General features: G+C 39.0%; 2 protein-coding genes across 3 annotated transcripts in view; one reads left to right on the top strand and one right to left on the bottom strand.

The window, feature by feature from the left end:
* The window catches only part of LOC137197956 (hippocalcin-like protein 1), a 44,593-nt gene extending 40,153 nt beyond the window's left edge, over positions 1–4,440 (top strand). For both annotated transcript variants that reach the window (XM_067611502.1, XM_067611503.1), the window contains one exon: positions 908–4,440. In XM_067611502.1, coding sequence (XP_067467603.1) covers positions 908–1,005 — 98 coding nt within the window. In that variant the 3' untranslated portion in view covers positions 1,006–4,440. The remainder of the gene's footprint in view (positions 1–907) is intronic.
* Positions 4,441–4,884: 444 nt separating this feature from the next.
* tmem54b (transmembrane protein 54b) lies at positions 4,885–13,491 on the bottom strand. Its single transcript, XM_067611501.1, has 6 exons — positions 13,355–13,491; positions 11,838–12,034; positions 10,771–10,830; positions 8,255–8,446; positions 6,011–6,157; positions 4,885–5,855 (listed from the first exon to the last, which is right to left on the bottom strand). The coding sequence occupies exons 1-6, from the start codon at positions 13,365–13,367 to the stop codon at positions 5,505–5,507; spliced, it is 960 nt and encodes a 319-aa protein (XP_067467602.1). The 5' UTR covers positions 13,368–13,491; the 3' UTR covers positions 4,885–5,504.
* Between the last annotated feature and the right edge of the window lie 616 nt (positions 13,492–14,107).

Genomic DNA, 14,107 nt, shown 5'->3' with positions numbered 1-14,107 from the left:
ATGTTTATCTTATTGTTACTTCACTGTGATGTTTGAGCTTCACTGTGCAGAGTTTGACACTAGAAGACTGTTTTCACCTTCATCTGCTTAAGGGGGAAAGTTTCTCTGTGCTCCCCTTAAATCTGAGTTTAAGGCGTGTACCTACATGCAGGATTTGTGACATCACAACTAGTTTTGAGCCAGTCATGGTCCAGTATGCAACTTGCACAAGTGTGATGTGGAAACTCCAGTGAAGCCTCCAGTGCACAAACACTGAGAATTGACTTAATAGTGAAGTAGTAGACATCTCGTGTCCAGTATATTGATATTGATAGATTCTGGATTTTTCAATGAGTGAGAATTTTCTAATGAGGTAATTGAACTTTTTTGTGGAACAATCATATCAGACACTAATTACTATTCAAAGCAGAGTATTTCTATATGTCTTAAAACACACATCTGGAAGGGATCTTAATAAACAAATGTTAACCTTTTCACTCTTTTTATATATATAAAACATATATTTATATATATAGAATATGTGGGTTGTTTATCCTGAATAAATATCTTTCTGGTTAGCCTGCTTTCTTTCATATCAACTAGCCATTTCAATAACTAAGCTAGGCATGTTACTTTAAATATATATATATATATATATATATTATTTGTTACATAAATAAAGGTAATTGCATCACTTTACTAAGATGTTTTGGTTCAACAAGCTGCATCTTCATTTTGTAGGTATTTACTGACCATCAACAGCTAGCATGTGTTATACTGTAATGTAATTACAAAATTTCAAATTATAATCCGCTACTCATCACTGAAAAAAAAAATCCCATTTCTGTAACAAGGGGAGAACATTTCATGCACCGTCCTTCGAACTAATAGCTTCTTTTCTTGTTTTCTCTCTCCATCTACCTTGCAGGCAAATTATCCCTGGAGGAGTTTATCAAAGGTGCCAAAAGCGACCCCTCCATTGTTCGGCTACTCCAGTGCGACCCCAGCTCGGCCTCCCAGTTCTGAACCCACCGCCCCCCACCCGCCCCCCCCCGCCGCGACTGCTTCTTCCTCACCCTCTCCGTTGCTATCGAAACAGTCACTCAAATCAATGCATGATGGTTCTCGTCTCTCATATCATCTTCATTTTTTTGTGTCTGTGTGTGTGTTTGTGCGAGGATGGAGGTATTTTAAGGAGGATTAAGAAGAGTCATCACTTTCATTTTACTTTCATTTTTATATTTTGGAAAAACGAAGGGACACGCATACATTTAATGATCAGTCGACAGAGGGGTCCGCTAATGTTCCTGAATATCTCTCTCTCTCTGGAACATCGGATTTCCAGGGAGCTGGTGACAAAGTGTGAATGTTTGTTGTTTTTTTTTTGTTGTTGTTTTTTTTTGCAGGATGTGATGATCTTGAGAAGCGTCTCGCTCAGTTTCTCCTCCACCACACATGTATATCATGTATATACTGTATGTCTATGTATATCATAAGATGAAGTACATTTGTCTTCATGTATGGTGCACACTCTCTGGCATTGAAAGGCAGTATTATGTAGCGTAGCCTCCTGGTCTGATCTGAATAAGTGGGTTGGGGTGGACGTGGGTGGGGGTCGGGTTTTGGGGGATTATTGGGATTTTACTGCTATATGATCTTTCGCTGAGAAAAAGAAGGCCTAAGATCCCATTGGATTTTTATTGATATCTACTGGCATTTTGTTGATTTTTACATTTTAAATGGTTTCATTTGTACATAATATTGTTTTCCTCCTTCATGTTGTTTTATTTATTCATTTTTATTCTTATTATCGTGCTTTCACTTTGATATGTTTAAGATGACCATAATCTAGTTTACAGTGACAGAAAGAGAGAGAGAGAGAGAGAGAGAAAATGTGAGTTAAAGTTGATCTCTTTGGGATTTGTTAACGTAGGAGAATATCAAATTGTATTGTTGATAAGTATAAGGAAATCCCATAATGCATTTGATCAATGACACCAGTAGCACATATCGTTTGAGCCGCCATGTGTTTATAAAGTATGGCTGTGCATTTGATCTGAATGCGTGTGTGTATGTGTGTGTGCATGTGAATATGCACTGTATGCTCGAGGCTGACTTTTACAGTATTATCATGTTGTGTTGTTTCTTAATTTGTAAGTATTTTATCAACGAGCAGTAAACTTAAGATAGTCGTAACCTGTCACTATACTGCATGATCCTACCGACCAGACAGCGTAAAAAAAACAAAAACGACAAAATCCACAAAAACAGTAACGCACATCGGTATCTTTTTGTAGCTCTGCAGCCTCCTCAGCACTGTACCAGAAACACGTCGACATGATTGAACATTTGTCTTGCTTTGGGACAAACCCTCCCTTCTCTCTTTTCCTCTGACAGACAGAGAACTCACTAAGGGCTTGTTCATCACTCTAGCTGAATGCTTTTATAACCTCCTGGATTAGTCTGCTTACTGAGCAGTTAGATGAAGGGATATGTCTCATGAGAAAAGGAACGAGTTTAGATACTTGGTCTGATTTGAATTCTTAGGGTTTCCGGACATACAGTATGTAGTAACCTGACAGAAATCAGTGGCTGTGTTTACATGTACAGTGGTGTAAATCTTAATTCATATATTTATTCTAATTGATGCGATTTATTATTGTAACACCGAGAAAGTGAATCGTTTTGAGACGAAGCATCAAATTAGCCTCTGAAATAAAATGAAATATAAGATTTTAAACTATTTATAGTCTGTGTGCTATTGGAGTTTTAAACACTAAATAAAACACGCTCCAGAATACAAGCCTCTATCTGCGATACTGTGCACATGTAAACATAGCAACTTGTTGTAGCACCACTCTCATGCAACCATTCGAGGCCCTCATTGCCAGATCACTACTGCTATCCTGCAGGTTAAATACACAGCAAATTCAGTTTGTGAAGTAGCTAAGCATCGGGCGAACTGGAAAAAACAAGCAGACACTCAGATGCATCTTCATCCAAGAGAGCAACGGTGTTCTCACTGGAGACACAGTATGGGACAAAAACACAGTTTTCAGTTTAATAAGTTTAAAGCATTTAAGGATCTCTGTGTTCTCATTAAATTATTATTGTTATGCTCGCATTTCTTTGGTGTTGTGTTTTTGGTATCTAGCAGGGGTGGAATGTAACAATTTCAGGGTACTTGTACCAAAGTATTTTCATTTTAAGCTACTTTATACTTTGAAATGTTGTACTATTTACTCCACTACGTTTATTTAACACCTGTAGTTACAAGTTACTTTTCAGGTTAAGATTTTACATCCAAAACATATCTTCAATTTATAGTATATGATAATTTTTTATAGATAAAACTACCCCTAAGTATATAAAGCAGTTAAAATGTAGCTCCACTAAAACTTGCTGCATATAAGTGCTGCTTATATGTTAATGCATTAATACTCATCCAGTATTACCATAATACATCAGCTGGGCCATTCTGCAATAATGAGCACTACTACTTTTGATTCTTTAAGTACATTTTGCCGCCAATACTTCTGTATTTTAAGTAAAATTTTGAATGCAGCACTTTTATTTGTGATGGAGTATATTCATATTATGGTATTGCTACTTTAACCAAAGTAAATAGTTTCTGTACTTCTTCCACCACATTTATCAAAGCTGATATTCAACATTCTGTGCTCTTATCTTACCCCTGCTCAGTGAAAAGGAATGAGGATTCGTGATCTTTATTATATAATTATTCCATAAATTTATGATGTTAAAAAGGCCTTTTGAAACACTCCATTGAAACCCAGACTAATGTAATTACTTCAGGTGGGTTAGCAGCTCCATAAAGCAGGTTCATGCAGGCTTCACTTTACACACTGTGGGAGTTGAGGAACACTTATATCACACTTGGATGATTGCTCTGTCTGCCATGTGAGATAAAAATAACTTTGCTGTAGCTGGTCAGAGAAGAAACTCAATCATACCAGATATGTCAGATTTTTTTAAAGCCCAATACAGGCCCAGTGTATCAGACGTTTCACTACCTCACAAACTGAATTTCTTTGTGTAATGGTGGCAGAGTGAACTAGCAGCGAGAGCCTAATAAGAGCTGTGCTGGTCCAGCTGTAGCCAGATGACATCAGGTCCGATTTAACTTGTACAAAACATTTGCACAGGAGCTTCCTAACCAGCCGCACCTCTGCTTTGGGATCCTATAGTGTCACTGCCATCTGCTGGTAGGATAAGGAACAACAGTTGCTAGACCCCGAACTACAGTTTAATCCTTTTCTATTCTCACTGCCTCTGATGATCTGGTACCTTGTGTTGGATAAATACACCCCCTTCTTTCTTCCTCCTTATCCCCCCTTTCCTTCCTCCCAATTTTCTGTTGCATGAAAACCTCACATGAGGATGTCATGTTTGTTCTGTTGGGCCTGAAATCGAAATATACCTATGTGTTTCAAAGCTGCATGTGTGGGCTGTTTCTTCATTTCTGGTTATTTAGGATATGTGAGGAATGCATTAAAGAGAAGTGTATTTCACAAGGCTAATGTCTGCTCATGACAGCTGAACTACTGTGACTGTTGCAGCCTGTCAATGTTCTCCATAGGTCCTTATTAACACACCCCTGACACAGGTGAATGGTGGATGTGTTTGTACCAGCCTGTCAGGATCTCGACATGTGTGTCTGACTATAACCAGTCATTCCTGTCAGACCACTAGCTGCTGGCATTACCAGTTATTTAAAATGAATTGTTTTCCGTTAGAGAGACACAAAGCACAAAACACACAAACTAGCTGCAACATTATGAATAAAAACTTTATTTTCTTAATAAATACAAAAACTTGAAGAACTAGTTTCACATGTAACCGGTTTCTCTTGACCTAACATCAGAAAAAATGCACACACACCTGATTCCAAAATACTCAAACAGGCAACAAATACCAAGGACTTCACTCTCAACAAAAACAGGTAGAAGGTGAAGGCACACCCACGTACTCTCTGTACACCGGATTACTTCCCTGTACTGTACCTGCCTCCACTATGTGTAACACAAAAATTAAAGGAATAGTTAGACAGTTTGAGAAATTTGTTCATTTCACTTTCTAGCCAAGAGTGAATAAGCCTATTTTCCAAAATGTTGAACTATTTCTTGAATTCTGAACTAATTCCTCCTACAAGAGTGGCATCATACTTTGGAGATTGCCTCATCTTTCTATCCTGTCATGAATAATTTTGCCCTCATAAGTATAAAAATACAAGAACAGACACACATACTGTACAGTAACTGGGATTCTGCACACTATGAAAACAGTCTCGGAACTGTAGAAAATTCACACATCAGGTTTTAGCTCAAGTCCATTTCTAAAAAACATCTCCTGCCTCTGAGCCCACAGTTTTAAAATACTGACAGGAAAAGAGAGTTGTGAGTATGATGTTCAAATCTAAAATATTACAGCTAGAACTACAGCATATACCTTCACAGCACCTTGTTTTCATTCATCAAGCAGCTCCAGCATCTCAAATGCAGCAGTTAAATCCAGAAGCTGGATCTTTCCAGCGTACCTCTCTCCAGCAGTTGGTGTTGCTCTGGTGCCCTTTGCTGGCTGCCAACCCTCGATACCGGCCTTTCTCGGTCTGACCTTTCTCTGTGTGGCTGGCGAAGAGGCTGCCTCTCCGAGTGAGGAAGACTTTCGTGCTGACTGGGAAGATGCTGTGGAGGAGGAGGTCGGCGCTGCTGTCTCGGAGGTTCAGTGTTTCGTCTCAAAGGTTCACTGGAGCTTCTTGAGGCTTCAGAATAGCGTGTCGGAGTTTCAGTGTATCTTCTTGGAGGTTCAGTATAGCGAGACGGAGCAGCTTCCTCCATTGGCCTTACCACATTGATCTACACAAATGCAGAGAAATGATTAATGACGGTTTGTAAATTTGATTTTAAAATACTACTCAATTGAAAATGGTCTTATGCACCGTCTAAAGGACTCAATTTTGGAAACAGCACAATGAATAACTGAGCTTATAGTGTCTTAGTCCAAATCTCACCGCTCTGCCATAGTCTCTGGGTCTCTTCCTGTGAGGGCAGCAAGGCAGACCAAGGAATGAAATGCAGACAGAAAAGCATCGGGAGGAAAACACCAGCTGGATAACACAAGTTACGATCAGAGGCATCCACAGGATCAGAGTTGTACTCTGGGGAGGGATGGAGAAGGGAGAGCAGTCAGCTGTTAGTGGCAACCACCAGCTGGACCATACGGAGCACAATTTTAGGCAAGAGCACCTTCACATAAATGGGGATACAGTGTATAATGGATAATGATGTGGTACAGAACTCAGTTTCTCTCAGGCAGCTGCGGAGCACTGCAACACAACAGCAGCAAGTCTGGGAGTTTATGTTCGCACAGGAGAGTCAGCATTGTGAATAAAATATGCAGAGCAGAATGTATCAAAGTAAAAGTGTAGGGGGAATTCAAAGAAAAAGAGCTGCCTTTTGCATGCTGACTTGCAGACTACAAAGAGAATAAAAGTTTAAAGTTTGGAGATTTCTTTGAAATTCAGGATAAAATACGCACAAAGCACAAAAAAATAAACCTTGCATAACCATCATTACTGCCTCTAAGTGATGTCTATCAGAACCAGAAGTTCAAAACACATTACATCAGGTGATGTAATCCACCCTCTGGCAGCCATACTGGAGGTCCCTAGCCATTAGACAACTCTGACTGAACACCACAGTTTGCAGTCTCAGTAGACAACAACGAAGGGGGTTACTTCTCTGCTGATTTAGAGTTGAAACTTAGTTTCTGACTATGGGATAAATTTGGTTTATTACAACTTTTATCTCATTGGTTATGATAAGATTGTACTCATCAGATCAACTAATGAGATCTGAAAACACAGCAACACCACTTCATTACAGTCCAGCAGGGGAAGAAACAAGCAGCTAGATGATAAGATGAGTTTTAATCAAGTTTAATCAACAATTTAGCCAGATTATCTAAACAACTTTTATTTGGAGATAAAAATCAAATGTGAGCGCCTCCGAAATGTCAGCCCATAATTGCACAGGAACATTCTGTGCATGTACAACTACGGTAAATTGAAGTTGAACCACAAAATCTATAAACTGATGGATGTTAACAACAGTGTGGGTAATAATTTAACCATTCACCTTCATTCTTTCTTCTATAATAGTTTGTTAGCTTATAGCGGCTAACCTGGGGGTTTGTTTAAAAGCTTTTTGCTTGTCTGACTGGTCGTGTTTCTTTCTCCCTTTTTTTTTTAGCAATGTCCCCACGTCCCCAGATCTTAAGTATTCAATTGGTTGCAATCTGCAACCTCATCGCTAGATGCCACTAAATCCTACACACTGCACCTTTAACTGAAGTAAACTGTAACATAATGTTTTTGTACACTTTTGCTACAGTGAAATTTAAAGTAGCCCTGTGGAGTTTTCTTATAGACAAACAAAAGTTATTTGAAACTTTGACAATTTTTTAAAATATTTCAAATCATGCGTTGTTTACATTTACGTTGGCTTGCTAGCGGTCTCCTTTTTCACTGCCTTTGTTGGCACCAGCTGTCAATGAGCAGAATAGTGCAAAAAACAACGGCAGGATGTGAATAATGCCACCAGCATGCTTGCATATGTGCATGTGGGTACAAACCAAACTGGGACCCACTAGCTCCATAGCCTTGCTAGTGTTCAAAAACTCTACAAGGTACCCAAGCTACATCAGCTGCATGTTATGCACAGATGTGTATTTCATAACTCTGAGGTCACTACAAGCAACTTGGGGTTCACTGTACTTTTGCCTGCTGTAGTGGACAATATGTGCAACTGAACATTTCAGTTACATCAAGAGAAAGGTCACTTAACTGACAAGTTGTAGACTACTGGGTTTGCTAAAGTGCCCAGGTCGTACTGATGTGTGGATGCAGCTGTGAGGCTGAGCAGGCCTGACAGGCCATCTGTAAGACACTGGAACAGGACTGGAGCCTGAAGTGGACCGACAGGGTCAGGTCAGCATTTCTGCCACCAGCCCAGCGGCTCCAGAGTGTGACTGACTGAGTGACAGAAAAGACACCCAGCATCCAACACCCTACACACATACACACACACACACACACACACAAAAGGGACACAGTAACCATGATGCGCAGCCTCACTGCTCTGTTCTGTTTGTGCCGCAGTGACAATGGGCAGCTGTTCAAAGAGCCAGCTGCTGCAGAAAAAGTCAGAGTTCATGCTTTGATGTAAGCGTTTGTCGTACACACTAATACACTCACATAGATGCGTGTGGGGTCAAAAGGACACTCGTTGGTGATGCTGGAGTAGCCAATGGCATCAGGGAAGCGGCAGTGAGTCAGGAGGCTCCGCCCACCGTGAATGATGGCCCTCACCACAGATACAAGGAGTCCGATGGCTGAAGCTGCTGCCATGAGTGCTGAAACCAAACTGACAGAGAAAAGTGCCAAAGTCTGGGGAAAGGAGAGAAGCACACAAGTCATATAATTAGGAAAGAAAAACTTGATGATTGATAAGATCAAATAAAGCTTTAATGCACCCAGCGGAGCAGAGCAAAGAATAAACATTCATAAAAAGAGAGCAAATTCAGCAGATTTAAGGCAAGAAGTATTTATTTGGAGCATGATTTTGATTTGGCCTTAAGTTCACTGTGTATCAGTCCAGACTTCATTATTTTGTTTCCTGTCATTTATCATATAATCGCATAACTTCCCCAAAAGCTTTACTTTTGAGGAACTCACTCCTCTTCTGCAGCTTCTCATTGGTCTTTAACATGTCTAAAGGAGCCTTAAAGGGGCACTCCACTGATTTTATAGATGAATTTTAGTTTGCTTATCACAAGGAGGACTATTCAGCCTGTGAAAATTGTTGTATAATGTCTTCTGTGGCCCTGAGGGGTGCTTTCAAAAGTTTGAAAAAGGTTATATTGGTTTTAGGCTTAAGACTCAAAGTTTTTAAGGGAAAACCTTTCCTTTTTAACATTGACTTACAACACATAGGAAGGCCTGACTGTAAAAACTCATAGTTCACAGTCTGTGTGAAAGCCAACATCTAAATTCAGAACTTCGAAACATTATACACAGTATATAGAAGTAGACATTTCTATAGGTTACAGTTAGAATATTTTATCGACTACACCCAAACAGGATCCAAGAATTTAGGCAAAATAAAATGTAAAAAAATGCTTTTTTGGAATATTTAAAAAGGTCAGAATTTACTGTGAGCTTTGCAGTTTTTTAAAGAATTTTTCATGGCTTTTGAAGGGCTAAACAATTAACCCATACTGTGTTGAAAAGATAAAGCTGGCGATAGTCTATGGTTTTCTTATTGTCAACAAATCCAAAGAAAAGACCAAAATCAACAATGTATTGATCATACTAACAAGTATTTCCATTGCACCCATTTATCTTATTCCTCTGCACCATAGAGCTCCACAAAAACTATTAAAGACATGTGAATGAGCCTCACTGTTGCACTGGGTGAAATGTTCACGACTCGTGTAATTTTGAGTCAATCTACATTAACTGTCCTGGTACCACATTTGCCGTTGAAAATAGTCCTCAACAAATCCACAATTGACCCCCTTTTCACATAACTTTGCAAGTTATGTCAGTGTCCAGCTGTTTTGTGACCCGTCTTAAAAGATTTTTGTCTTCAGAAGTAACCAGCAGGCTTGGGGTCACACAGTGCCACAGACAGGGTAGGGTTGTTGTACGTACTGAGAAACACTATGCTGGTTTCTAAGTGATTTCTTGATGATAAGAAAGATATAGAACAATGCTAGGCCTTATCTTTTAATCCCAGTAAGAAGCTGCAGCATTAGAAACTAAATCTATCAGCAACACACGATAATAAATGATGTTCTGAATACTAAAACAGTGGGCCTAACCTTAAATAAGTTTACAGAAGGTGCGCCATACAGTAGGTACAGAAAGTCTCTAGACTTTATATCGCTTTGTGAAGACGACATGAGTTGTTCAGTCAAAACTTGATAAGAACATTAGAAAATAGTGCAGTTCATCAGGAGATTAGAAGTTGCAGTAGCCAGAAAATGTGACTAAAGGACTATGTTAACATGAAAAGAGGGAGTGTTGAGATTACATGTTACTCATGCTTTATGATGCCTGGATGACTGAATAAGATAAGATGAGTTGAGCTGCTGCTCGTCAGCGCTGCCTTGCCCAGTTCACGGTTACATCGACTAACAAAGGAAGCTGGGAGTGGTTTATCACGGCAGGTTTGCCCATGTTTACTCATTCTGTTCAACTCACTGCCTCGTCGGTCCCGTCTGAGCAGCCCGACAGCTGATTGAATAAACAGAGAGAAACCGTTGTGCACGACTGGAGGCAGAGGTGGAGAACAGAAAGTCTGCTAGCTCTGCAGGGCTGGATCTTAACACCTGAAGCAACATGCAGCATGTAGGAGCTCAAAGGGGTTTTTTTTTTATGTCCTCCTGACTAGACAGAGACAAGAGCTGAGAATAAAGTATGAGAAAACAGGAGAATACAAAAGTGAAAGCAAGTGTACGTGCAGAGCAGTGAGACGGAGATCAAAATTGGTACATAGTGCGCCATGAAAATACTGATGTGGTAGGAGGGATCAATGAAAAGAAAGCTGGAAAGAAATCATCACTTAACATCAGGGGTCATGATTGACAGCAGCATTGCCAGAATGCACAGTAGATAGTTTCCTGTCTGCATTTTTAATGGGTTTATCTTTTTTTCAAGAGCATTTAAATAAAACAAAAACTGAATTAGAAACTAAAAGTGATACTAACCAGGCTTCTGCTCTTCTTGTTTTTGGACAGGACAATAGCCAGAATGCCAACAACAATCCCCTGCAGTGAGAAGAGAGAAAAGATCTAAGAAAATGTCCGTTTTGTTTAAATTAACATCTTCTGCTACTACTCATTTTTGACAGGGAACAGCAACAATGGATGATATCCAAAATTACCATAGAGCTAAAAAGGAAATGATTTCCTTTGATATACTTCCAGATACATATGTAAGTGTATTTGGAAGTATATTCCAGTCTCTGTTTACTGAAGTTAGCAACATGAGGAAAGTCAAACCGTCATTTCTGTCACCACCTCAGCACTTCTGTGTGTTTAAGTGCCTATGTGGGTTTTGAGAGTTGTTTTTGTTGGGCCAGGAAAAAAAAGACAATTAGCATCAAATTCAGTTCATCAATTAGAATTATCACATATAACCATATAAGACCAATGCAGCCACTGTTTTAAACAACTATTTTCTGCATTTTTTAGTAGAAATTAAATTTATTATAAGAATATGTGCATAAAAAAATGAGGCTTTTTCAAGGGGTCTTTGTTTAGAGAGGTAGTTTTACAAGTAACCCTAATGACTGATCAAAGGATCCAATGATTTGTTTGACTGATAATCCAAATCATTTGCAGAATTGAACACTTTCCTACATTATTTTAGAAGAGTTATGTGAAGCTATTTTAACAAACACTCATGTTACTTTTACCAAATGGTTCCTTATAGCAGCAAAAAAAGATCCTCTATGGTACAAGCCCAAAGAACTTTTTATTAAGAAGGTCTCTACAGTATATTATGATTAATTCTAGTACATTTCTTGAAGGAGTAGGCACATTTGTAACTGTTGTAGGGAGGCACTAATGGCAAAGCCCATGGCTCTTAATAACAAAGTCTCAGCAGTGAGCCCTGAACTGAAAATACTGCCCTGATATGGTTTGTTGGCATTTTTTTAATAAAATGGAAACGTGTAAAACAAGTTCCCTTATACTCCATAATGCCCGCAGAGATGAATTCACTCCTTGATATTGCAGAAATGCCACAGTACAGCCTGTGTATAAGCACTCACCACCAGGCCAGATGTGAGAGCCACCACATTAGAGATGGCGTACTCCATGGCCCTGGCCTGCTGGTGGAGGTTGATATGTCTGAGCACCACACCGTGAACCAGCGCTCCCAGCAAGAAGTTAACATGACCAATTAGGACCATGCTCAACCCCATCTTCATCAGGGCCTGAGGCTGCTCCAAGCTGGCACAACACACTCCTGAAGAGAGGAAGGAAGGAAGGAGGACGGGGGATAAGAGAAGAAGAGAGACGCTCCAGGCAGTGAAATACAAAGACGCGTGATACAAAACAGAGAGAGTTGCAGTGGTTTTAGATAATGTTACATCATCCATGTTGCCCAGGTTCAATGTCCCAGTGCTATAATCCCTGTTGTATTGATCAGAGACAAATGCCAGGTCAAAACCACAGCAGGGATGTCACTTGTATTAATGATTAGCTGCTGAGCACATAACTACAGTACAGGCAGTACAGACTGACATGTCCCTAACAAGGGTATTAGAGTGGACTGAAAATTACATTTACAGTAACTGAAAAAAGTCAGAGCTGGAGTGAAGATGAAAATATAGCAAATAAATCCAGTACGTTCTTATACAGTGCACATGAAAAGCAACGTTGGACACACTGTGCTTGTTCATGGAGTGAAAATATCAAATTTTAAACTAAATCTAGACCTAACTTTTTAGAATCATAGAAACCAAGCAATTTCCTTCTGAAAAGAAACAAACTGAAGGGGGACAACATGATGCATTTTCTATCCTGATGCGTAATAAATCCGAACAATTTGTTAAATTTGGTTCATGAAGTTGATCTGTAAGTTTTGCATGTCATCCAACAGCCCATTCTACATTCAGTGATGCTTTCATATGTTGCAGGTGATTAATATTCTATATGGAATAATGAAAACTGCCTCACTTTAGACATCAAATATTAAGTGCTCCGTTAGAGTTAGACTTAATAAAAAACAATTTTTGGTTGTCCTACACCTCTATATTTATTTGTTTGTGTGTGTGTAACATTGGATATTTCCATCATAACTCCTATTTTGACAAGATAAGTCCATTTCTCCACAAAATACATCCCTGCACTGTTTGAGACAACCCACCTGCATATGAGTCTATTTGCATTTCACATGAAGACTGTTCAACCTCTGACATTAAAACACGTCAAAGGATGTGGGCTCAAAACAGTTTTTATGACATTTTGGTATAAGGGGTGTTATATTTCTAGTGTTAATATCAGGATTATCAACACTATTTGATGCAAGCATTGTTGTTAAAATTGTTTCAATGTGCTGAAATCATACACATAAAAGATTCTTAGAAGTGGTTTAGACAAATTATAAAATATATTAGTATGATAGTACAATTTCAAAGGTTTTTTCCACGAGACACTGCAGAGTTCATCATCTCCAGACTGGTGTGTCACGCCACTACCGCACCCAAACAAACACCGAAACTTTTTAACAAATACTGTCTGCACCTTACATATATTTAAATCATCTTCACAGGTGATGTTTTACCTGAACCGGCCATCTCGGCCTGGTCACCATTCCTTAAAATTGACGGTGAGTCTCGTGTGTTGATGTTACCAGCGTGTCCTTTTCCCCTCTTCAAATTAAACACCACACATCAAAGTGTCACTCAGCAAAGCACGCAGACAGTGACGCTTCTGCTAAATCATTTCAAAATAAAATTTGACCTCAGAATGTATGTATGAAGCGTGATGAGCATGGCATGATTTTTGAAGATTGAATTTGATATGCTAACAAATAATATTTTATGCAGCTTTGGTGTGAAAGTTAGAAAATGACACGAAAAAGTCAAAACTATATAGCCCAATTTAATTTTTTTAAGCAAGTGAATGAAAATAATTAATGTGAAGGTTATGTTTAAGACATAATTTGCGGTAAATTAATACTTTAAACACGTTTTTATCTTTCAAAATGTTCCTTCACTCCAGCTTTCAATTGTCCTTTACGGGTTGCATTTTATGCTTTTATTTTGAAGCCAAAGTTGGCATGACATGTAGATAGTGAGTCCGCAGATACACCGATTGCAAACGAGCGCAGGTGCACCTATTAGCACCTCCCTCTTTATTTTGTGATAGGTAAAAAAAAAAAACACTACACTAAAGTTAACTTACTTTATTCAACAAGTTTTTTTTACACTAAAGTGCACTTTGGTTAAATGTGGTGCGTTAACCTTCAATGCTAGTTCTGATGTCAACACCTGGATCAAAGCCTGGAAAAACATGACAAATGGCCTTACCATTT

Source organism: Thunnus thynnus, chromosome 15 (assembly GCF_963924715.1).
Source record: "Thunnus thynnus chromosome 15, fThuThy2.1, whole genome shotgun sequence".
Taxonomy (NCBI): Eukaryota; Metazoa; Chordata; class Actinopteri; order Scombriformes; family Scombridae; genus Thunnus; species Thunnus thynnus.
This window is presented reverse-complemented; position numbering and strand designations above follow the sequence as displayed.